The 27394-nt window shown below is 33.9% G+C and overlaps 1 protein-coding gene across 2 annotated transcripts in view; it reads left to right on the forward strand.

Annotated features, from left to right (window-relative positions):
• The window catches only part of SBF2 (SET binding factor 2), a 227048-nt gene that overhangs the window by 53606 nt on the left and 146048 nt on the right, over window positions 1-27394 (forward strand). For both annotated transcript variants that reach the window (XM_083350643.1, XM_083350642.1), the window contains exon 2: window positions 5424-5509. In XM_083350643.1, coding sequence (XP_083206769.1) covers window positions 5424-5509 — 86 coding nt within the window. The remainder of the gene's footprint in view (window positions 1-5423; window positions 5510-27394) is intronic.

The raw sequence follows: 27394 nt of genomic DNA on the forward strand, positions 1-27394 counted from the left end.
GACCCAAATATTTCAGAATTACTTCACCAGGAATAGCTTTTCCACATTAGAGTTTAGTAACAGGTGCAGTCTCATTAAAGAGCAATTTTTTTTATGCAGACAGATTGTTCTGATAATAAAGTACTGCATGATGTTTCCACCAACTTTATGCTTTTGCCATATGAATTAACTTGTAAAGCCTTCAACCATTTAGGTTAAACTACCTGAAGGAGTATTTCCTTCCAGATTGCTGCCAGGACCCAGAATTTTAACTTGAGCAACTGATATTCTCTCTCTTTCTCCCCCTCCCTCCCTCTGTGTGTGTGTGTGTCTCTCTCTCTCTCTGTCTCTCTGTGTCTCTGTCGCTATCTATCCCGAATCACCCCAACAGTAAACACTGATTTGTATTTTAACTTTTTTATGAATAAAATAAAAATAGTAAAAAAGAAGAGTAATATGAACTCCAAACAGTATAACCTTTGTAACATACTATTTATACAACACAACTGTGCTGCTGCATTATACAATATGCATGTATCTCTATATCTTTTTTGCTTGTCATCATGCGCATATTAACTATTTGCACTTGACTAAACACAGAGTTGAAAACAAATTCAATTTAGATATTTTTTTTACTTATATCTCACAGGGGGGGAAAGGCAAAGCTTATCGCAGAACTCATTAATTTGGAATGTAACTTGCACTAACAATTTGCTCCTGGAATTTAGAGGGCAGCCAGGAGATGGCATGTGACCTTTAATAGGAGAGATTTATATAAGAAGGGAGTTGAGAGGAAATGAGATTCAAAAGCTAGATTTCCCCCCCAGAATTTTAATATTTAGTGTGTGCTATTTAAGCAGAAAGGTCTAAAACTAAATTGCAATTGTGGCTGATTCTTCATTTCAATTTGTGTGTTATAGATATTATATTCTTCCAGATTTTGTAATACAGTCCTTAAATTGATATTACGTATGACTAATGCTAATGTTGGGCTGCAATTCAGCTATTGTATTATGTAAATAAAACATATTTAAGTGGACCTTATTAGATCATTAATAACTTGCATATGATTTGTAGAATTTTGTATTATGATTTATATATTAAATGTTTTAAGACATAAGAAAATGTGTCTTAATTGCAAATAGTGTATTGTGAATGTATTTTGCTTGACATCTGTTTTTGATGTTCATATTTTTATATTTTAAACATCTAATTACCCATTATGCATGAATAGAAAGTATATTGTGCTTTATCCTTTTGTAAAATGTGTATTTAAACTGGGATGGAAGCTTAACACATGAAATATCAAACCTACGTAACACATGAAATATCAAATCTGTAATATGCTAGAAAAAATTAGAAGAGTTTGGAAAGCCCAAAGAGTTAAATAGTTCAAATAGTTCCAGAAGAAATAAGAGTCTTTATTTAAGAAAAGTAGGAAAACATAGTTTATTTATGTTAAAAATTGCAGTCTTTTTCCCCCAGAGGGGGCCAAGTTTTAATAATCAAGAGAGATATAGGAGGGCAGAATGACCATGATATGTTATTCTAAATATTTAATATGATGGCTACAGTTGTAAACCTTAAAAAATAATCTGTCTTCTTAAAAGGCTGGAGGCTATGAGGGTCTCAATGGGGAAGAATACCCTTCAACTGAACTGCGACAAAATCGAATGGCTTTGGGTTTGGAGCTGCCACTTCTAGGACTATACTAGGATGTAGAGTTGAAAAAGTAATTGAAAATGAACAGGTTAAAATATTGTGGGATTTCCAAATAGAAACTGATAAAGTCTTGGACCATATCACATTTAATTGTGGTTGAAAAGAATAAAGTGTGGATAATTGATGTGGTAATCTCAAGTGATTGTAGCATAGTAGACAAAGACTGGAGAAGAAGTATAAAGATCTGAAAATTGAAATTGAAAGATTATGGCATAAATTGTCTGTGGTGATACCAGTGGTTATGGGCAAACTGACTGCCATGCCAAAAAATCTTGGATGGCACTTAGAAAATCTGCGCATTGACAAACTTTCCATCTGTCAATTATAAAAGGCCACATTGTTTGGATGTGCACATATATGCATTATAACATCTAGGTTCTTGGGAACAACTGAATTTATATGGAGGCCAACAGCAGCTAAAGAACTGGCAACTATGATTTCATATTTTTGTTTATATAATAACAGGATATTAATTGTTTTTAATCTTGTTCACCATCCAGAGTCACTTGTTTGTGAGATGGATGGTTATATAAATTTGACAAATAAATAGCTAAAATAAAACTGCATGGACAAGCTTCTACTCTGTAATGGTATTTTTCATTGTTTTCACCAGTCTGCAATTTTGTCCTAAGATTTTAAAAACATATTTGTTCAGTGGGGTTATTTGCATTAATGTATAGGAGGAAAAGTGTGTATGTCATTGACAAATGGATTGAAAATAAGTATAAAAATGATCTGAAAAGTATTGTGGAAGACACTTCTGTTCATCCTACAAAAGCTCTCAAATATCAGAACCATAGTTGACATCGTATTTTATAGTATTAAAAAGATTAACCAGATTTCTTACCTGCAACTGTTCATATGGCCTGATGGGATGGGGTTGGGTTTTATAAATTGGTCTTAACTTTTAATCTGTACTAATTTATTACGGGCATTGCTGTTTAATTACTTTTAATAATTTTTAATTTTTGTATTTTGTTTTTATTATGTATTGGTCTGTTCACCGCCCTGAGTCCTTTGGGAGAAGGGCGGTATACAAATTAAATTAATAATAAAATATGCTTGAAGCATCCAACCTTAATTCAGTACAAATTAATCAGATGAATCAAACAATTTATTTAAAATAGGAAATATTTAAAAAAGGATTAAAATACTGTAGTCTAGATAGCTCACTGTATTTTTTCCAAGGCACTTTGTATTTCTTGCCACTCATTCTTTACTTTTCCTGCCTTTTTTCTTTTATTAATATCAGTTTGGGTATTGCTCCCAGTTTTAGATTTTATTGAGCGAGCATTCCAACCTGGCAAAACACAACCGAGCACAGTTTGACAGTGATTTACTTATTGGAATGTACCTTATAATATACACTATATGGAATATTGCCATTCAACATTATCAATCTGTTAACCTTGAAAACTGTCTTCTATATTTCTGTGTTGCCATTTTTAAGACTAAAATCACATATATGTCTTTTCATATTTAGTATGATAGAAGTTCTATAATCTGAGATTTGCAAAAAGAAGAGACTAATGGATAGTTGAAAGAATCCATAGAAATCAGTTGAAGTTTGTTAAAGTCAATGACCTAATAAATTAATTATGGCCAGGAATGTTATGGCAGTCAGATCTTCATAGGTCTGAGTAGGAATAATCGAGGTCATCACAAATTTATATCTAAACATTAGAAGAATTCACTGTGTACATTACCCTCAAGATTGTTTGTTTACTTTTTAATTTGTATAGTCTGCATTTTTAAAGGGAATGTAGATGCTAGATCTGATACTCATTTTATTTTTTGAACCATTTTTGGGTACATTGAAATATAATTAATAATAATAACTCACAAGACTGACACTGTCAAAGGATTATCAATTCAACTGTGAACGTGAAAAAAAAATCATATCAAGTTACATTAATAATATAAGGCTGAGTCAAAGTCAGTAGTTAGAACCCCAAAATATAGCTCAATTTCCTTTTTTATCAAAAGCAAGCCAACATTACAGTGATCCAAATTTTAATGTCTCCTATGGTTCTTCCAACCATAGAAGCACCAATGAAAATTGAACTTGTGAAGTCAACTCTGCAAGCTAACACCATACCTAATTGTAGGAGACTGGAATGCTAAAATTAAAGTTATCTGTTACAAATTAATAGAAAAATCTGGTCTAAATGAAGAAAATTGTGTAATTGTGCTAATAAATTGCTTGGGGTGTGTGTGAAAGCCCTAATAAGCAGGCATATACATAGAATGAAGGCTACTGCTAAGCTTGTAAGCCGCCCTGAGTCTTCGGAGAAGGGCGGGATATAAATGGAATAAAAATAAATAAATAAATAAATAAATTTATTGTGTGTAGAAATACATTCTTCCAACAATATAAAGGAAGACTCTACACAAGGATAGCACCAAAATCAATTTGACTATGATCTTCAAGTGGGAGGAACTATGTTCAGTCAACCAAAACAAGACCAGATGTCAACGGAGGATCAAATCCCAAACAGTTTCTTGCAAAAATCACAATTTAAAATTAAAGAAATCTCAAATCATCAGATCAAGATATGACTTCAACAGTATTCTATATGATTATGCAGCAAAAAATAGATTCCATGATTTGATACACAGAATGCCTGAAGAACTTGGGCTAAAATTCATCATGTCAGTAAAGAAAAAAAAAATCCAAAATGAATGAATGGCTAAATAAATAAAGGTGAAATCATGCAGATTTGGTTGCAGACAATTCAAGGTCCACCGTTTTGAACAGATGCAAATATTAAAGCACAGGAAGACATGGAAATGTAAAGTTGATTTGCAATCTTCTTAGTTTCATGTGCTAATCTAATTCCAGTTTTTTTATTAGCTTTATACTGTGTTAGGTAGAAAAATGTACAGATTATAGAAGTGGAAAGAGAATACAGGCGCTTCACTGTGTGAAACAATATCTTTTTTTATGGGACAGAAAAAAATGGAATAGTATCCACAGGGTTACGGAAATGCATGGCTTTCAAGAGTAGAACGTTTTCTTAAATGAGATCTGATTATTTTTTAAAAATAAGAGGGTTAAATGTGTTCATGTAAGCAATGTGAACTGAAGTGTGATCTGTTGTGGTGTAGATAGATCCTTGTGGCACTCAGTGTGAATTCTGATTTTAAAAATGTGCTTTTGAAAACTTTACATTAAATGTGAGTAATTTCTTTTTCATTTACAAATGACACATTTTATATTGGAATAAAATATGTCGTTGCTGCTTTTCTCTAGTTACTTAGAGTGATGATAAACATATGGAAAGGCAATTTGTTACAATGCTGGAATCATAGGAACTTTATTCAGATACTTTTTTAAAGCAAAATTACATTATAGCATTACTTAGTTTTCATTTTATTTATATCTAAGACTAGGAGTCTACATTGGATGTGATATGTATCTTAATACTGCATCCACAGTGTGTGGAACAGAATTGTTATAAGTAAGGTGATTTGTCTTGAATAGAGTATGTTATTTGAATTATTGTTAAACTCTACAATCTTCAGCAATAATTTGTCAGTTGCAAATATTATATTAAGAACTCTAAATACTAAATGCTGTCAGTTCAAAACAGCATTTAGTTTCTAGAGTTCTTAATATAATATGGCACTACTTTGCAGTTTATTTCTTTGATAACTTTTTTATGGGAAAAATAAAATTCTAGAACTTCATTTTGATATTTGTCTTTTCCTTTTATTTGTAGGCTCAGCAGATGGCTTGGGGAAAATAATACAGAGATTTCCCTTAAAGGATTTGGATGATACTCCTTTTCCACAAGGAATAGAGTTGGTAAGTTGATCTGTTGCGTGGGTTTATAAAGTTTTAATTCTGGGTTTGTACAACATACTTTACCATAAGGTTAGCTTAGCTTCAGTTGTAAATTTATATTGTGAATCATTTGGATTGCTTTGAGTATTAGAACTTAGTAAGACATGTGAATGTGAAATTCTGAGCTTCATTTGCCTACAAAATGGCAAGTACTAATATATTGGTAATCTAAAAACAAATGCTGATTTTATTAACTTTCAGAAACCTAACTTTCTCTATAGCAGATGAAGCAAGTATCCTAAAGCACTTAGCTTGGTTAATCTAGCTTCTTAGATACACTCACTTATGTATGTGTTGGTCCATCATTGGCTTGGTTTTATCATGCAAACTCACTTGATGTATCTCATATATTTGTACTCGTTTGTAGAAGTCAAGATATTATATAGTGATATTTGCAAAGTGAAATAGGTGATGTCTAATTTTAGTGAATATTAAAGATAAAACTATTTAAATTTATTTATTAAATTTAAATAGCCTCCCATCTCATTTTCATGACTTTTGTAAATCCTTTCATGATCAATCACACCAGCTTTTTAATTTCAGAATTGTTTTCTTGACACTTTAGGTATGGCATTGCTATTCATTAAATGCAATCTTAAATTTTATTCAAAGCTCTGAAAAGAGTCAGGGAAAGAAACTTAATGATTTCTTGGTGTGATTATCACATTCAGCGTAACAAGTTTTAAAAATGGAAAAATGACTTTACATATAATATTATTTAGGTGTCTGTCCTTATGTCATAGGTCCGGTACTGCTGGTGTTCATTTTTTGAGAGGAAGAATTCATAATATCACAAATTTGCCAGAAAAGACGAGTGGGGGAACAGAACAAATTTTGAAGATAATCTTTTCTTCTCAATTAGAAATTGTACAAGTAATAGACTTTCTGTGAATTGAGAACTGCTGGGCTTCTTTTTTAGTAATGATAACATTTTTATTGTAGTGCACAATTTGATGTATGCATAAAGGTCTGGGCTATGATAATTTTGATTTAATTGCATCCAAATATGCCATATTTCATAAACTAGCTTTAAATCATGAGCTGAAGGCAACTCATTTCAGTTTCCACCAAAAATTCTTAAGACTTTATTACTTAAAAGACTATCAGTATATAATTCCCACCAGGAATGTATGGATTATACATTATCTGCACTGTAAAGGATCAAGGCACAGTCAATCCAATTTAATCAACCATTTCAGTTTGACAAGCGTAACATCTGTGTAGAAGCCAATGCCATGAATGAATTCCATACAATAGGATCAATTTTAATAGTATTCTCCCTGAATAATTACATCTATATACAATAATTGCATCTATATACAATATTTAAAATCCCACATGCAGACATTGTGCATATTTAGACTGGCATCCAGAATAAGGCATATTTTAGTGTTACAGCAGCCATATGGCATAGAGGCTTTCTGGCACTCGCGCATACAGTAAGGCGAAGTGTAAACATAGTTCTTTGGTTCAGAGCCATAAAAGGAAATTCTTATCACTATACATTTGCACATGCAAGACTTCCTGTACTTATAAACAAGATAATGATATTCTGACATAAATTGTGGATGGATATGCAAAATAACCCATTATTTTGGTGTTTTAATACTTCCATGCATACTGTGGGAACATTTTTTCTGTTTCTTGTAAGAGTCACATTGTCAGGAAAATATTTTTAGAGATGTGATTCAAAAATTTAGCATAATGAATTCTTGGCTAAGATGCAGTTGTACTATGAGAAAAGATTACAATAAGAGCAATCAGTTCTGAAGTTTTATTATATATATACAGAAAGGCTTCTCTTTAAATTATAGTTCTATCTGTACCAGTAAATAGGAACTTTCAGAGAAAGTTGGTGGCCTTTTGAAAATAGGTAATGACTTCACAGAAACTCTTGATGCTATATATTACAGCATATATAGAATTTAATTGTCAGAAATGTTAAATTTACTCAGGCCCAAAACTTAAGAGAAAAGTTTTATAAAATGTTTTATAGATGGCATCTGGATCCCAAGAAGTTGTCTAATATGTATCCTAATTTACAGCCTAAATGTTGGAGATGTGGTAGTTTAGAAGCTACCTATTTTCACATGTGGTGACTTGTAGAAATATAAAAGCTTTTTGGATCAAAATTTGGTGGAACATTCAAAAGATTTTTAAGAGAAAGATAAAGTTTTCTCCGCAATTGTTTTTATTGGGTATTATTGTAGATTGTGATGTTAAAGAAACTAATTTGATGTTGAATATGATAACAGCAGCACGGTTACTGGTGGGACAATATTGGAAGAAGGATAGTTTGCCTACTATAGAAGAATGGGTGTTTAAAGTTTCGAATCTTGCAGAGATGTCTAAGATTTCTGCTTATTTGAAAGATCATTCGCAGGAAAGATATATTTCAGTTTGGAGGAGATGGATAGATTATATTCAGAACAAATATGGGACTAAAAAGTTCCATTTAGCTTACGAGTAGATTTTAGTGGGATATTGTTATTGGTACTTTGATTGTAGTTATGTTAAAGGGGAGTTAAAGCACATTATGAATTTGGTTAATTGTATATTTACATAATTTTTATTTAGAATATGATTATTATAACTATAATCCTGTATTTAGCTCTGGGAAGTGGGGGGGGGGAAGTGGGCGGGTTTGGGGTGGGGGGGATTTGGGGATATATTGTAAAACTTTGTTTTGTAAAACTTTTTAATAAAAAAAAGAATTTAATTGTTTTACATTTTTGATTTAGGTACATTTACATTTGTTATTTTTATAAAGTGGCATTCCATGTTCTTTGTTGAAAGCTGATAACAGTTTGATTCATAGTAAAAGCAACCTTATAAACAATATAAACTCATTGTCATGTGTCATATAAAAAACTAGCTCACATATGAAATTAATGAGTTACAAAGTTGATAATTATTAAATATCTATAAAAAATTTCACAGGTTTTGATAAAAGTGATAAACAGCATTTCTATTACTTCTCTTAAAATTGCTGCTTAGATTAGGGTTTCCTGTCTGATATGCTTTTTTCTTTCTTCTATCATAGAGATTCAAGGTATTGTACATGGGCTTTGTGTTTGTCTCCATCCTTATCTTTTCCAGACCTAGGTTTCCTTTGCCTCAGTAGGTTGCAATCATGTAGCACATTCTCTTTTTTCATAACTATTTGTAAAGATGCAAATGAGGACCCAGATAGTTGGGGGCAATTAAGCTGACTTTGTAATAATGCCGCTTGGGTGTGTGTGAAAGCCCTAATAAGCAGGCATATACATAGAATGAAGGCTACTGCTAAGCTTGTAAGCCGCCCTGAGTCTTCGGAGAAGGGCGGGATATAAATGGAATTAAAAAAAAAACATTGCATTTATTGCCAAATGGATTATGGGAAACTTTATTCTAGTTCCATACCCTCTGATCAGTTTTTTAAAACTCATTCTTAGTCTGTGGAACATCTACTAGTCACTGTAGTTCAGGTTTATAATATTATTGTCTGTTAATTTTCATATAGCTGAAAATTTAATATTGAGAAAAAATATAAATTTACGTTAAATAAATTAGAATGGACACTTGGTTTAAAACAATAATTCAAAAAGTTGCATAATTTTGCATTATTGAAATATGTGTACTAAGAAACTTCATGTTACATTTCCAGTAATTCTGAGAAAATTGAATTTCCTGAGCTAAAAATGTATTCAGAGTTCACAGTGCCCTAAAACTGAACTTTTGCTATGTTATTTTTTAATCTATGTTTCTCCATTTCCACTAGTAGGAATTCCATTCATTTTTAGAAATATAAATCTCTAAACTAAATTTCATTGTTTTGTACGGTTCAGAACAGAAAGCATGCCCATATATAAAGATCAAATATGAAATATTGAGTCTTTTCAAAATTTAGTGGATATTTGAAAGATATTTCAATTCCAAAGCATTACTTATTAGAATACCTGGCAATCAGGTTTGTACAATTTTTTAAAAATATTTTTTAAATATTGTCTTCATTATTTTTACAAAAAGTCAAAGTGACGGACATATCTAATAAAGCTTCCTCATCCTAGTTTCTCCACAACCGCCATATGAGGTGAGACGGGCTAGACAGAGTGACTGGCCCAAAATCACCCAGCCTGCTTTCATGTCACTCTAAAGAGCTACCTTTAATACTGGTCTAATGAGCCATGGTATACTCAGTGGGTTAAGACGCTGAGCTTGTCGATCAGAAGGTCGGCAGTTTGGCGGGTCGAATCCCGAGTGCCGCGTAACAGAGTGAGCGCCTGTTACTCGTCCCAGCTTCTGCCAACCTAGCAGTTCAAAAGCACGTAAAAATGCAAGTAGAAAAATAGGGACCACTACGGTGGGAAGGTAACAGCGTTCCGTGCGCCTCTGGCGTCTAGTCATGCCGGCCACATGACCACGGAGACGTCCTCGGACAAGCGCTGGCTCTTCGGCTTTGAAACGGAGATGAGCACCGGCCCCTAGAGTTGGAAACGACTAGCACGCATGTGCGGGGGAACCTTTACCTTTACCTTTTTATACTAGCCTTGAATTATTTAAAATAAATTTAGGACAGCAAAATATTGGGAAGGCTATATTATATCAGTTTCTGAAAAGATATGCAAAGCACATGTTTTTGCTATACTTTTAAAAGGAAGTGTAGGTCATTCTATTCTATTGAGCTGTTTTGTGAACTTTGTGAGTTGTTTCATTGAAATGAATTCAGATATTTCTATTAATAATCAAACAAGATTCGTTAAACAATTTTAATTATAGTTGAATATACAATATAGTTTGAAAGTAAAGTCTTACGATGTCACATTACAGGGCAAAGCTATCTTTCAAAGTCATGATTCCCTTTGTTCCAAATCAGTCACTTTCATTTCTGAATCTTATCCCAATAATACCAAATGCAACTAAGCCTAGAGTTCATTTTGGAAAACTTATTCTTCTAGGTCAGAGGTCTTCAAACTCGGCCCTTTTATGACTGGCTGAGGAATTCTGGGAGTTGAAGTCCACGAGTCATAAAAGGGCCGAGTTTGAAGACCCCTGTTCTAGGTCTAACGTTCCATTTTTATTGTTGAAGTAAATCTTAATGATCCATACTAAAACAAAATCTTCCTGTACAAAATGTTTTTTATTTCAAATGAGATGATAAGCCAATTAATTTAAAAGACAAATTTCCAAAGTAAACAGTGTAATTTAAAGGTCATTAAATATTGATATCAAAGTACTAAAAAGAAAATGAAGAACTACTCCAGCAAAAAGTAAATAAAAATATGTTGGCAGCAAAGTAGCGCGCGCGGGGGTGTGTGTAAGATAGATGGGCAAAAACTATTCATTCCCATTAATGTATTGATAGAAATTGAAATTTTAATAGGAATGAATAGTTTTGCCCCATCTATCTTACCCCCCCTCCGCTACCTTGCTGCCAAGTACCTATTTCTCACACTGTATTGAATATCAGTCCTTAGCTTTTGCTTTTTCTTATCTTCTTCATGTACTCCACCTAGGAATATTTTTATGTCATGCAAGCTTTTGCTTAAATAAATCTGTTGTACTTATAATTGTAGTTCTTCACCTGATATATCAAAAAGATGGGGATATGCACTGTTATGACCTAGTGTCATTTCCATTTGTTTGGTTGGTTTTTTTTCTAAATGGGGTTAAAACTATGTGTAAGTAATATATAAGACAAAAATATGCTTAAAGTTATTACTATGTCCTATGATAATACATACGCTAGGTTTAAACTTTGCTACTGTGCATGTGTATTCATGTGGTGCATAATGAATCACTAAGTCTCTAATCATGTGTTTGTGGTTTTCAATTCAAGTGTATACAAGTACAAGAATGCATGTATTGCATAGCAAGTCAATTAGGCTGCTAAGTGCATTTTGGTGAGTTTTCATCAAATCCTCCTGCCCTCTGTTCAAACTGAAACTTCAGTATTTGAGAAAAGCTTAATTTTTATTTTATTATTTTTTTTATTAATAAAATAAATTATAATCCCAATCACACAACTTTTAAGTAGTTCATACTCTAAAACTGTGGCACGTAGAGCCCTCTCTATGGGCATGCGCCACCATCGCCCCAGTCCTGGGCCTTCAGCTGAGTTTTATAAAACCTTTTCGCTTTAGGCCTCTGCCACTGTGTGCAAAAGAAAAAAAGGTTCAATCAATCAATTTCAACTTCTCATGGGAAAAAAAAGATCTCGCAAAGTTGGAATTGATTGATTGAACTTTTTAGTCCCACCCAGTCTGCCATTACCATGGCAGCCACGCCCACCCAATGGGCCATGCCCACCCAATTGGCCACACCCACCCAATTGGCCATGCCCACCCGGTACCCAATGATACATAAGTGGGGTTTGGGTTGCAGTTTGGGCACTTGGTCTCTAAAACGTTCGCCATCACTGCTCTAAAATATATCTGAGTTATTTGTAGAAGATCTACAGGTTTTCATTCTAAAGAGTTATAGCTTCTTAATAGCTAATTTGAAGCTAATTCTAAGGTTCAGAATAATTAATATAAAATTATTGTGGTACAGACTAGAAGCATTTCTTCAATTTTCTTCCACTAATATTCTCTTCCCCCCTTAGTTTTATAGTATTAATCACAATAGAGTATTACCTCTTTACTGATCTCTCGCTCGCTCTCTCACTCGCTCGCTGTCTCAGTAGTTATTTGTAACCAATGATCAAAAATAATCACGATGAGGATTAACTGTGGTACAAAAATATCAGTGTACTGTGATTTTTTTTTTAGAGTTCTGTTTTTATTTAGATGATCCAAACAGATGAAACATAGTTTTGGGACATTCTAACTCAAAGTGAATGTTCTTTAGATCGAAATTAAATTTTAATTTTATTACTTCCTAATTTGTCTAAAATTTGATTACATTTTCCAAAACACCCTATGTTCTTAAATATAGTAGGAAGAGATAGTTTTGTGACTGACAATTCTAGTTTTTATTCACCGTGAATGTTTTTATCAGGGCTCTCCAATCATAATACTTCGAGTGTGATAATGTTGAAATAATGTTGCATAGTTCAGCACTTTCTGTTGTTTTTCTGTTCCTAGAGCAAAGAAAGTAAATGTTTTTGTGATGTTTGTGGGACTGAAGACTGTGGCATCAGTTTGTGCTGGAACATCCTGTATTTTAAAAGTCTTCTGCCTCTCTTCCTCCTGTCATCCATCCAAATCCTATTGCACTTTCAATGACTTGTGCCTCTTTTTCCATGTTATTTTTACTATTGCTTCTAGCATTTTTGTACAAAGTACCAAACAGCCTTATGCAAAAGCAGTTGTACTTTTTGTACTTAGGCAAAAGCAGTTACCTTCTTTAAAATCAGTTCCTCTACATCAGTTCTACCAGATAGATAATTCATTCCTAATAGCAGCTGCATGTAATTATGTATGTAAGTAAGCCTTAGTCAGCTTTTCTTGATAGGAAAATTAGACGGTAATGTAATTCCTCTCTTCTAAGGAGGTACATGTAAGGGCCTTCTCTGTGGTGGCTCCCTCCTGTGGAACAGCACATCCCCACAGAAAAGGTTGGTTCCTTCTTTGACACTCTTTCTCAAGACCCTGAAGACTTGATTTTGCCAACGGGCTGGAGCCCATCAAGTTACAGGTTTTTACTTTTGTAAGCCCCCTGGATTTGGGTGGCCAATTTTCATAAATAAATGGGTCAAATAATATTAAAATAAACTTTTATGGATAATAAATGTTGATTTGTTCATTTCTTCAAAGATGCCCACGTAGCTGAAATCTTGTTAGATTTACACAGCAGGAAGTTTATGTTCAGACAAGCTTTTCCTGTTCTTCAGTCTTTTCATTTGTACCATCACTAAGTAAAAATCACTGGATATTGTTCATAGTGACAATAAAAAATTTTTATGCCTATTTATAATACGTCCAGACACTTTCAGTTAACACAGCAAGATAATGTTAGAAGCTACAGAGTTATCAGAGAAAAAGAGGCATCTTGCTTCAAAATATTGAATCAACAGTTAGCAACTGGCAGTGTTTTAGATTTTTTTCCATTGCAAATGTCAGATTGATCTAGTTTTTAGTAATACCTCTTGACTGTCTTTTAAAACTGCATACCAGAAAAGCTTAGTTCACAGTGATTGTTCTTGAATCTGGTTGTAGTCATATACTTGCAGAGACTTGCTGATGGTTTGAAGTTTCTAAGATGTGATGTTGGATCCTTTTTTATTTCTGTTTCATGACCTTTGTATTAAATTTGACCGCCTTTTCCCCATTTAATAGTGGAATTGTTTAAGAAAAGGGGCAGTTCCTACTTTTTCCATATTTAGTCATTCTTGAGGGAAGGTACTCAACAGCAGTGATTTCTAGAGGATCAAAATCAGATGCTTTGCTATTTGTTACCTCTGTGGTAATTCTGAATTGATCTTTAAAAGATGAATGTTACCAACCATTCCAAAGTCAGCACCATCATAGATACATCCTTTTGTGTGACGTGATAAAATCTCAGAAATATGTTTTATTCTTTTGCCACTCTAATACATCTGTGTATTAGATTCCTTGTTCATTTCCCTGCCCGATTGAGTTTGTCTTATTTATTAATCTTATCCTTTCATCAATGGGATCAAGCATATGTATCACCTTTTTTCTCATTTCCTCTGTGAGGCAGTATTGAGAAGGGCAGGTTAGACCAAAATACCAACTATTTGTAAGCTGGGAGCTTTCTGACTGGAGAAGAAGAAAAACTGTAATATGTGATATAAATATAATTTCTGTGCAAATTTGTGTCTACAGCTATGATACTCCCACCTATTATTTTTGCCATGTATGCTTTGTTGCTTAATGCCTATAAAAATATAGGAAAGTAGCCATAACACCATAAATGGACTCTTTGCTAACTTTTTCATACATCAAATAATTATATATGATTTGTAAACAAAAGGCAAAATAGTATCCTGTTTCTGGGACAAAATATTTGTTCTTATAATAAATCTTAGATGATTGATTCATAGCACAGTGTTCTAAGTGGTAACAGCAGCTCTCCAGGATTTCAAACTGGAATATTTTCCAGAAGTTAAACCTTCAATATCAACATAAAAAACTGAAACACCATTATACCGGAAATACTTAAAATTTCTCCAGTTCTCCTTATGGGCTTGATACCATCATATTTCTTAAATTTAATATAAGTGGTCCTTGACTTAGGACATCAATTGAGCCCAAACATTTGTTAGAACTGAACAGTCAGTTCTTCAGAAACATGCTTTATCACTGCTTTTTCATTTTTATTGTTCTGGATCCTCTCTAGGAACACATCTGGATTATTGATGCTATAAAAACTCCTGTAAAGGACAGGAGATGCTATATTGAACACATTCTTCATAGGAAGCCTGATGATGTGTACCAAAGCATATCAAGTATTTCAGGGCCTGAAACTGATTCCTTGGTAGCAGCATCTGTCCTCATATTCCTGGTGCCTCTGTGTAGAGTTAAAAAGTCATAGCAGGAACCATACAATAGTTTCATATTCAGGTAATTTTAGCTGTCCATAAAGAGTTCATAAAAAGCAATATGGTATAGTCATCAGTAATCTTCAGCCAAATTTTATCATTGCTGAAGTGTTATATCTTTCCTGTAAGAGTACTGGTCACTAGGGACTGTAAGAAAAATAATTTGATACAGTTGGAGTGAAAATCGATTGTGCCAGAGCATTGTCCCTTTTTGTGATTATCAAGTTTGAATGACACGTTATCAGTTTTCCCTTTTTCAATTATTGGATATTGGCAATCTGGAAGCAAAGATATTCCATACTTAGCAGTTTGTTACTGTGAAATGTCATTTATGGTCCTTTTACCTTAGGATTCACACAATAGGATTGAAAACTATATTTCCATGTGGAAGGATGTTCACGTTAAAAAGAGATGATGACATTTAAAAACAGATGATCATTTTTTTCCTTATTAAATGGGGCTGCAACAATCCCATTTGACCAATAGTTATATTGGTCAAATCAGCCATACAGGTCGAGATCCTCGATTTACAGCGATTCGTTTAGTGACCGTTTGAAGTTACAGTGTCACTGAAAAAAGTGACGTGATCATTTCTCACACTTAATGACCAATCAGAATCCCCATGATCATGTGATCAAAATTTGGACGCTTGTTAACTGGATCATATTTATGGTGGTTGCAGTGTCCCAGTGATCAATGTTTGGACCTTCTGACAGGCAAAATCAATGGGGAAGTCAGATTCACTTAACAAATGTGTTACTAGCTTAACAACTGCAATGATTCATTTAACAACTGTGGAAAGAAAGGTTGTGAAATGGGACAAAACTGACTTCAATTCTGTCTTCTCTGCACTGAAAGCCATATTTCATACTTGCTCTTGCAATATTCTAAGTCTTATGTCTGTATCCTATTTTTTATGCCTGAATTTTTCACATTTATTTTGACTTTGGTTTAACTCTAGAATTGAATTAACTTTGGAATTTGCTTTAGCATCCAGACTTTACATTTTCTTTAATTGTATCACAATATATGAATTCATCCTTTATAATATTCTGACCATTAGTGACCTGATCTAAACAATATTTTAGTTAGGTATAATACGTAATGCCTGTAGAGAGACACTTCCATTTTTCCTTTTCTGTCTGGAATTCTATAGATCTCATTTCTTTAAGGCAAGAAAAGTAGACATGAACAGGTCATGATAAAAGATAGGAAAAACAAAGGAAGAGACAGCCAAAATGAGAATGATGAAAACAAAAATGAATGTAATAAAGATGTCAGAACAATACTGAAAACAAATGAAATGACTGAAGTCTTACAAATTCTGAGTTTAAATTGTTTTCTACTATATGTGTTATAATGCAGTATCTCATTCAGTTTTGAAAAAAAGCACAAGTTGTGACACCCTATTACAAATCATATGTAAATTCAGATAAATAAATGGTAACCTTGACTAATACTGATTAATGTTGCTGGAAGTCATAAATAGGGAGTGGGTTTGTAATGAATAGCAACATATAATTACTGATGAATGTTTTACCTTCATCTATTAGGATAATGATATTATAATTTAATATATAACGTAATAAGAGAAAATTAAAATAGGAAAAAATTAATCATGAAACTCCATGGTTATTAGTATTTTTAAGGATGTGTTTTGGCAACATCCAAGAAATACTTTACCTTCCTTTGCATGCCACCATATTAGGAAAAAAGTTTGTACTATGAAATTAGCTTTTGTAAAAATATTCTTGAAGTATTCATCTAAGTGACCCATCAGCATCATAATGATTCAGTGTAATTATTAACTGTTGAGCCGCATCATTGTTAGATACGCCTAATTAAGTTTCATGTTTTAAACTTTCAGTTTCAGTAACAGATATCATTACTATTACACATTTTTAATGATAGAATGAATGACTACAAAATTTATGTTCATTGGCATTCTACGTAACCTTATTAGATAGCAAACTGCATAAACTTTGAAGTTATATTTCATCAGAATGCAAAATCAAACTTACACAAAGATATTAGTTAAGTAATCCAGTTTAGTCTGCTTTAGAAAAATGTTTGTGACAAATTTAAAATTGAATAGATGCAAATATGAAAATGGATAATTTTCAGGATGTCATGCTGTAATCAAAGGTGAATGAAACAGATTTATAAATGAACAAATGCAAATAACATGGATTTAAATAATATTGATGGCATGATTCCTATTGTGATTTTGTCTGTTGTGCGTTACACAGGTGGTCCTCACTAATGACATTTGAGACCGGCAACTCTGTCACTAAGTAACACGGTCAGAAAATGAAAAATCACTTGAATGCACTCAACTTATAATGGCAGTTCATTAGTTCTACCTGCGATCATTAAGCAAATAACAGTCACTAAGCATGATTCTGCCTTCTTGCTAGCATCCCCATTGACTTTGCTTGTTGAAAGCCATCTGTGAATGTCACCAGTGGCAATCACATGACCTCAGGACCACAGAAGGCTGCAACTGTTGTAAATGTGTGCTGTTTCTAAGCACACAAATCACAAGCATGTGACTGGGGATGCTTCAAGGGCTGCAACTTTGAGGACTCATTATTCAGCGCTGTTGTAACTTTAAATAGTCACTGAACAAATGGAAAGAAAGAAAGAAAGATGGTACTGTCTTGTTTTTAAAAAAATCCAAATGACTTTAGGGAGAGAACCCAAATTATGTTTTACTTTATTCCATATGTGAGAAGACAAAAGATACCCACTACCCACTAAAGTGTTGCAATATGAGCTTTTTAATGTATTTCAGTGAACCCTTACTTTCCCATATTTTGAATTTTATTTTGACTGAATTTGTACAATCAAAATCAAACCAATAAAGGGCATGTTCATGCTAGCATCATAAGGAACATGTTTAGCTTAGTAATTATAATAGTCATCAGTGCTTTTTTTGTAAAAGAAAAAGGTGCTGGAACTCACACATGTCATACAACCTGCCTTGCCTACCCTACAAGGTTCCATCCAAAAAAGGTGCCGGAACTCTGTTCTGAGCGTTCTGTGAGAAAAAAAAGCCCTGAGTGTCATCTTCACTCAAACTTCATTAGGTTTTGTCACAGAAAAAATTGCAGAGAACAGATTTCAAATACACATAAGTATATCCTAAAAAATGTCTGCATTGATTTGTATAATACTTGGTGTATTTTATGTTCTTCCCCACCCCTCCATAATGGTTAACTTTTCTCTAATTTTTATTCCATTATGTTTAATAAAAATTCTACCTATTTAGATTTCACTTTTCTTGTATTTCATAATGGAAGAATGGTACGCCATTTCCCTGCTGCTTGTTCTGATCTAGGGATTGAACTGTTCCTGGAATGAACCAAATTAAATGTGATATCTAGAGCTATGCTTCAGTCCTCAATTCTTTATTTTTAAAAACTATATCTATTTATCAAAACATTACTAAAGAGTCTCATGATAAGTCTACTTGAAAGTTTGTATTAGGTTTGCTCATTTCTGCATTGTGTTAGGTTTTACTCATTTCTGCAACATTTGTGCTGTTTTAATCTGGCTGACTCAGAGACGTATGAACATCAGAAAGGAATTTACCTCATAAAACGTAATAATTAATAAGCATCCAAATAATTGCACCCTTACTGAATCTATAGTTTCACCACCTACAATTCCTTCAATTCCCAGAGACTTTTTAATTAGCCAAGGATTAACAAGCTTCCAAAGTATCATAGAAGGAGTCAGTCATGTCTCTGGCATTTTGAAATTATGTCCAAGAATTATGTCCATAGGATCTGGAGTTTGCTTCATCAAGAACCATATCCACTTCATCAAGATCCACAAGCTCAAACCCATTCCGGGAAACATAAGACATCACCCATGCCATCTTGTCACATTTTACCCAAATGACAAATCCAACTCGAGAAGACGTGTACCTAGATAACTAACTACACAGTGTCATATTGTTGGCTCTTTTATGTCATGCTTTACTAATAAGGCCTGGCTCACTTTAAAAAGTCTCACTGCCTGGAATTATGAGGTTGAAATAAACGTGGAGAATTTCAATATTTTACCATCTTCTCCACCACAGTCTAGACTTCAACCTGAGCTTGTATCCATATCTTGTCATCTTCATTTAGCATCCTTCTAGATTTCTCTTTTATAGTTTCATCTCCCAAAGCACCCAATATGCCGAGCAACTCCCTGGGTTTGGTCAGTAAGAAATGATACTAGAGGTCATTCTGATTCTGCACCTTTGTTATTCTGTGTTCCAGAAATTAACTAGCTACTCAGCTGAATTGCCCTCCAAATTCCTTACCAAGCACAATTTGAAAAGACAATAGGGTCCATTAATTGTCTAAAGCACTCGATCCTAACTGGTCTACCATATGAAGTTGATGGCTCTGGTTAGTCCCAGGGTTATGAGAAAGTGATTTCTCTAGAAGGGACCAATGGAAATTACCCTTATTAACAATTTCATCTGTTATTTATGTTTTGTCTGCTCTAGAGTAAAAACCCAGATCTAGCATGTATATATATTGTGCCCAAGATGATATGTGATAAACACATAATTGTCATGCGAGCAGTGAAATTCCTAATTGCCTCTAATTTTACCCTCAACAAAGCTAGAATCAAATAGCCCAGCACAAACAGCCTTAGTTAATCAACCACCACTCTCATTTAAAGACTGCTCAAAGTTACAACAGCACTGAGAAAAGTGACTTATCATTTTTCACACTTATCATTGTCACATGATGAAAATTCAGATGCTTTGCAACTGACATATTTATGATGCTTGTAGTGCCTCAAGGTCATGTGATCACCTTTTGCAACCTTTTGTCAAGCAAAGTCAAGGGGGAAGCCAGATTCACTTAACAACTGCAGCGATTCACTTAACAACTGTGGCAAGAAACATCATAAAATGGGGCAAACACACTTAAATGTTACACTTAAATTTTGGGCTCAATTGTGGTCATATTTCGAGGACTACCTGTACTTCAACACCATCTCAATATGTATCTACCAAAAGCAAAGGAAACACTTTGAGAAAGATTGTTTAGATTTGTGCAAGCCCCAGTAAGTTAGAAATAGTATACTTTTGCCTATATTAATCAGTCAGAAAGATAATTGCACGGACATAGAAATTCTAAAGTATTTCTTTTTTGTAAACAACTAATCTGATCTGTAGCCCTAAAATACAAATTGGAATAGTTATTTTATATAATTTAAACTTCTAGATCAGACATGTCAAACTCGCAACGTCACATGACGTCGTGCAACGTATCGGACAGTTTTCCCATTGCAGGCAATGGGGTGGGCACGGCTTTCAGATGATGCATCCAGCCCGTGGGCCGGCAGTTTGACACCCCTGTTCTAGATTTTGTGAAGTTTAAATCTTACCATTTGATTTTGAAATTAAAAAAAATAAAAATATGTATTTTCTGAGACACTATGTTCTGTTTATATGTGATTTTACATGGAGCTTTAAGAAATTTGTTCTATACCACCCAGTGTGAGATGGGCAGTCATATAAATATGATAGATAAATAAATATTTGTGCAGAAAACAATGGATTTATGGATGTCTGTGAAACTAATAGGGATTGAAAGTTCTTTGTTCTGTATGTGATTGTATTTCATATGAGCTGAAAGTTAGGTAACTTTAAGAGGGTTGAATAGTGATATCTCATGATTTGTACTTGCATATTAGAATGCATGTAAAATATGATGAAAATGAGATTTGTCATTTTTGAGACAATTATGAACACTTTTTTTGATTAAGGTATTTGAGCTTTTAGCAATTTTTTCTTAAAATAATTTTAACCTTGAGCTACATAACTATCTTTTAGGCTATACAGTTTTCTGAATATAGTTTCCTAGTGGGTATTAACTAAATATTTAGTGTATAACAAAATTATATGTATTATGTATGTATGTATTATTTGGACTGGATCCAGACATCTATCTAACAAAATGAATTTCAATATAGAGAAAAGTAAAATTGTACATTTAGTCAAGAAAAACCGAATTCACAGATATAGAATAGGTGGTATCTGGCTCAATAGTAGTTACTGCAAAAGGGATCTTGGAGTCCTAGTAGACAATCACTTAAATATGAGCCAGCAGTGTGCAGCAGCTGCCAAAAAAGCCAGTGCAGTCCTAGGCTGCGTTATGAGAGGGATACAATCAAGTTCACTTGAAATGTTAGTATCACTTTATAATGCCTTGGTAAGACCACAGTTGTAATAATGCATCCAGGTTTGGTCTCCTTGATATAAAAAGATGTTGAGATTCTAGAAAGGGTGCAGAGAAGAGCAACAATCATCAACCATTTAGAAGAACATTGTTTTCATTTATTTTCTCTCAATCATAAAATCTTAAATAATTAAACAACTTGTCATATATTCAAGATGGGAAAAACCTATGTAATTTTACTTTTATTGCATCTAGTTTCTCTATCAATTTTTTATTGCTAAAGTGTTATATCAGGAAAGACATTACTTCTTGTGTTTTACTTTAATTTTATGTAACTTGTAAAAAAAACACACAGTGATCTTAAGAGCTCCTGTCAACTATGGTCAACAGAATTTTTGTTGCATTTGTGTTTTTTAGCTGATCACAGCAGTTAACCTAGGTAATAATATCTCCTCCCTATGGATTTTGGAGAATGTAGTGCTTGTTTCTGTAATCCTGTAACATAAGTTTAACATGAAAAGGCAATATGTTTTGATTAGATACAGATACTATTTTTTAGTATGGCTTTCAGTAGGTTTTTAAAAGTAGCTCTTTTAAATAATGGACTGATTTCAGTGAAAGAACTTGGATCATAAAGAAAGACATTTGTTCATTAAACTATAATAGGATTTTTCTTTTGTCTAGACACTTTTTTAATTTAAGCATTATTATGATATATTGTTGGAAATGGAATGGATTACACTTGTAGAGAAGTATAGTATATTTAGAAAAATAAGGTGATGGAAGTTTATATTATATGTTACTGGGAGAGAAGATGAGAAACAAGTAAGTGCATAAATGAGAGAAAGAAATGTGTGTTTTGGGGCCAGCTATCATCTTTAACTTTTTTCAACTCAGAGCTGATGCGAAAAGAAATGGGGAAGAATTGTGTTTGCCTCTATAAATTTTGACAGAGAATTGTGCTATTCGAGTGTGTTGAGTTGGGAAAAAGGAAATTAAAGTGAAATTGTTTATTGAAAAAATAGAAGTAGAGTAAGATTTGTTTCATATGAGAAATGATATTAAGTGGGGCGGTGCAGCTCTTTGGATCTGAAGGCAGAAGGAGATTCAGCGACTGGGTGTTAACAAAACACCCTTCAGAAGCTTTTTAAAAGAACTGCTTTTCTTGGGATTACATGGCTGTTTTCTCCTGCTGCAGTATAATCTTCAAAAAATGTATGTGGTTTAAGGAACTACAGATAGGTGTGTTCTACCCACAGAACTCATGCACTTCAAAGCTTCTTTTTGAAATGAGGAATGTTAGGGTATTAAGATAATCTGAACAAAAGAATCCTTAGTAATTACAAAAGATTGGCTAAAAATGGAGGTGGAAAATCTAGGGAGAGCCATAGCAGTAATAATAGTAATAGCAAATTGTTAGCAAACTAAACATCTATTACTAGTACATAGTATATAGAGAGCTATTATCTCTGTAAGTGACATTAAAATTGATTACTTATGAGGAACAAAAATAGAGTGGATAGGATTGCAATATTCCCAAAGTTCCAAAGAAGCTGACTTTTAAGTGTACTTGGTCTTTTATATTTTTGTTATATTGCAGTCCCAGAAGTAACTTGCAGTGTTGTATTAAAATCAGGGAAGGATTTATGTTTTTAAAGGAAAATCTGATCTCAAATAAGGATAAGTCATTAATCAGTTTTTACAAATGATTGCATTTAGCTTACTATTCTTTGTGTTCCTGTTTTGTGAAGAGGCAAAGTTTTGATAGTTATTGATGGAAAATGGTGGGAAGGCAAAATGAATTATTAGTTAATAAACTAAAGCAGAAACTTTGGATGCTGTTTTTCTAACATTTTTTGTAATGAAAGTTGCTGTTTCATAGAATAATGACATGTAAAATTGCATGCTGCAAGCAAGATAACTGACCTGCCAACATTCCTGTTACATTCTCATGTTTTAAGGAATGTTTTATCCGCAGAATCATATTGCTTTTCCTGGCAAATGGAAAATTACCTTGGGTTAGCCAAGCCTTCACAAGCTCTTAAATGCAGCTCTTAAAAGACTGGGCATTTTTTTTTCCAGAAAGAGCCTTAAAAACCAATTTGTGAAAAACCATTCATAATAAATGTGATAATTTTGAAAGACTTCATATGATAAAGGAAATCCCACAGCTTTCTACAATTTCTGTTTAAATTTAGTTAGAGCAAGTGAGGAGATAGAGCCCAGCAAAATTTAGGAACACATACCGAATCCTAACCAAATACCTGTGATAATTGGCCTTCATGTGATTGGTACTGAGCAAATCTGATTCCAAACTGTGGGAAATGGTACCAGTACTGCAGAATCAATTAAAGACGCCTTTTCCCACTAGGGAGAGATGCATGACTTCAGAACAGTTTGGGAATCATTGATCCCTGCTCTGGCTCGCTTCTAGGACACTACCTGCTCAGGGAGAGACCCTTTTTTGTGGTGGGACTCTCTTTGGGAGATTAGATTGACACTCATTCTGTTGGCCCTTCAAAAGACATAATTTTTTTCACCAGGCCTGGACTGTGTGTGTGTGTGTGTGTGTGTGTGTGTCCCCGAGCCCATGTAATGGTTGTGTAGGCTTATGTTATGGACTTTCTAATGTGTAAGTTATTGTTTTATATATTTTGTTGTTTTTAATTATTGTTAGCCACCCAAAGTTATGAAGTTGAGATGGATAGCCATATAAATTGAAATATTAAAAAAATTAGATGATAGATAGATAGATAGATAGATAGATAGATAGATAGATAGATAGATAGATAGATAGATAGATAGATAGATACAGTAGATAGATAGATAGATAGATAGATATTGCCATTTTCAAGTAATCCTGGACTTATTTTAGCAACTGAAGCTCATTTCCTAGTTGTTTGTTTTTTCAATTCATCTGACTTCAGAGGTGGCAGACAAAAGCTTTTCTTTGTCATGTAGCAGTTGAGAAGGCAGTACTTCTGTTGCACTGACAAGTGTCTTGTCCCATTCTGAGGCCATTTGAATTCTACTGAGAAAGTCAGGCATGACAGGAAAATTCAGGGCAAACGTTCTAAGTGAAGAGTGGTAAATTCAATAGACACTTTAACTCTTACCCTCAGTCTAGAAAGAAGTAGGAGGCAGGACATTGGATAGCTCCATGTGAGTTCTGCTGAATTGTAATAAATAGAAGATTGTCTCCAACACTATGAAGACAAATGAACATTTACAGGCAGTCCTCGGCTTATGACCATTTGTTTAGCAACCATTCAAAGCTACTGTGGTGCTGAATGAAGGGACTTGCAACCAATTTCCAAAGTTATGGTTGTTGCAGTGTCTTCCCCCATGGTCATGTGATCAAAATTCGGGCCCACAATTATGCAGGACTGCTTTGACTCCCCCCACTTGCCTATCTCTCCCTCATCTATGTCCTTTTGGGCCCCTGCATTCTGTGGACTCTGCCGACCTTTGCCATCTTGTTGCTTCCGCTGCTGACCAAGCATGGCCAGCCTGGCTTTTGCAAGGCAGCTACTGGCTGCACAAGGCTTTCTTTTCAGTGTCTTGTATGTCAGTTTCCTTGTGGGAAGATGGCTTCTTTTCGCCAGCGGCTGCCTCATGAAAGGTCAGCCTGGACATGCTTGGTCAGCAGCAGGAGCAAGAAGAAGATGAAGATCACCTGGGATAGGGGACTTGGACTGTTAATGATGAGTGTGACTGCAGCTGGGGCAGTTGAAGTGTCCTGAGGTATTCTTTCTTAAGAGACTTTTGCATATTTCTCTCATACTTGACTAGCAAACTTTTGATCTCTTGACCACTATGTACTTGCACCAGTGACAGGACTACCAAGTTGCATCCTTAAGGAGCTAACTTTTATCTCTGCTAAAAGGAGTATTTAAATTCCACTCCATTCGCCAGTACAGATAATCTTCAACTTACAATAGTTCATTTAGTGACCGTTCAAAGTTATAATAGTAGTGAAAAAGTGACTTATGACTGTTTTTCACGCTTAGGACCTTTGCAGCATCTCCACGGTCACATGATCAAAATTCAGATGCTTGGCAAGTGGTTCATATTTATGACAGTTTCAATGTCCCAGGGTCATGTTGATCCCCTTCTGCAACCTTCTGGCAAGCAAAGCCAATGGGGAAGCCAGATTCACTTAATAACCATGTTGCTAACTTAACAACTGTAATGATTCACTTAACAACTGGCAAGAAAATTTGTAAAATAGAGCAAAACTCACTTAGCAACATAAATTTTGGGCTCAATTATGATTGTAAGTTGAGGACTACCTATAGTGCTGTCAATTTTTGATTTGTTTTAAGTAAAACCTTTAGAGTGTTTCTTCCATACTTTGGGCATTAGCAGAGTTGTGGCATTCTATCAGGACAGAACTGATACTCACTGTTGCATTAATCTACGTACTTGGCGTTATCATATTTGCAGTATCTCGCCCATTGCTTCCCTAATTACATTCTGATGTTTTGCAGGACCTGAATTGGTGTTTTTTGAAAATATTTTCTTAATTGTATGGTTGCTTGGCCACTGATAATTTTGCTGAGGGAAAAGGCTTCAAACTTGACATCCTTGTTTGATTTCTACAGTATGTGGTGGGATAGGAAGCCCTAGTATAGATTCTTGTCTCATAGAATACAAAACCAACACTTTCATTTTTTAAACAAACTCTACTAAATGATTTTTTGAACCAACCTAATTCAAATATATCCAATAGTGACACAACGCAGAGTTCAAATGCTTCCTCCTCTTTTGATGCATGTATGTGAAGTCAGATTCTGATTTGTAACCAAAAGTAGGACTAGAAATTGAATTGATGATGCACCAAACTTCCACATTTCCAGCATTACTGCTTAATACTAAGGGGATTTATACTCAGTAAAATCAAAATCACCTTTAAATGCACATAAATGCACTTTCCCTTTCTCACTTCTACCAGTGCATTACAACAGGCATTCACATTTCTACCAGCATGTAGCAGTGAACAACTTCTGATCAGACTAACTGAGAAATCAGCAAAAACTGGAGAGAATTAAACAGAGTTAGATAAAAATAACTACTTCATGCTTGCTTGCCAACTCCTACTCCTGCAGGTACAATATCAATTATATTAACCTACATCTTTTGGTCATTTCCAAGAGGAGTATTGTACAACAAAATAAGATGGGATTGTAGGAGAAATAGCAATGTTGTTGAACTTGTAACTAGCAATTATTGCCTAAGTTTACTATTTTTATCTTCCCTAATACTTATATGTCATACTCATCTTTTAAGTCATTCAGGGGATCACTTTCCAGTGCAAAATAAGATAAAAAAGCATTAATGAAATACAAATAATCATTTATGTGACTCATATTGGAAGTGTCTATTGAAAAAGGTAGATATATTTATTGAATAAAATCATGTTTGAGATTTTTTTTCTTCTGGTTTCCAACCCCTTATTTCATAGATTGACATCAATTCATATTATTAGCTAAGCCACAGGGCATGATGAACTTTTCAGATATCAAATTCCATGGAAGCTTTTTGTCTAGAGGCAGTTACAGAGTTCAAGAAATTTTTGGAAAGTTGCTGGAAATGAACCAAGCAGTTGGGAGAATTTAACTTTTTATTCAAAATACATTAAAGCTTGTTTTTAATATTCTGATTTGTTCATTCCAAGCAAGTAACTGGCACGTTTTCCCCAAAGGTCACCATTTCTGGTTTCTGTAAGAGCTCATGAGTTGTCAACAGGTTTTTTAGTTGTTGTTGTTATAAAACATCTGTATATCAGGAATCTAGAGATTAAGTTCAAACATGCTGTCTAATGCTGACCGTAGTGTTTAAAAACTCCCTTAATTATTGTAGTATTTATAGCCTTGCTACAAAAGGTTGAAAATCCTTTCCAACTATATAGTAATATGCAGCATGTCTTAAGAATTTATTTTAAAATGGTTAAAAGGTTCAAAATTTAGAAATGTGATTGTTTTTGTTTTACTGTACAAGGATGAACAGAATAGAAAGAGCAGAAAGTGTTGGTGTGAACATTTACCTGCACAAGTGAGCCATGTGCAGATCTGTACATTGGGGGGGGGGGACACAACAATTTCATAAATGTATGGCAAAACATAGGAGAACAAACCCATCAGGACAAGTCAGCAGTCCATCTGCATGTAA

The sequence above is a fragment of the Vipera ursinii genome (genome assembly GCF_947247035.1).
Source record: "Vipera ursinii genome assembly, chromosome: 1".
NCBI lineage: Eukaryota > Metazoa > Chordata > Lepidosauria > Squamata > Viperidae > Vipera > Vipera ursinii.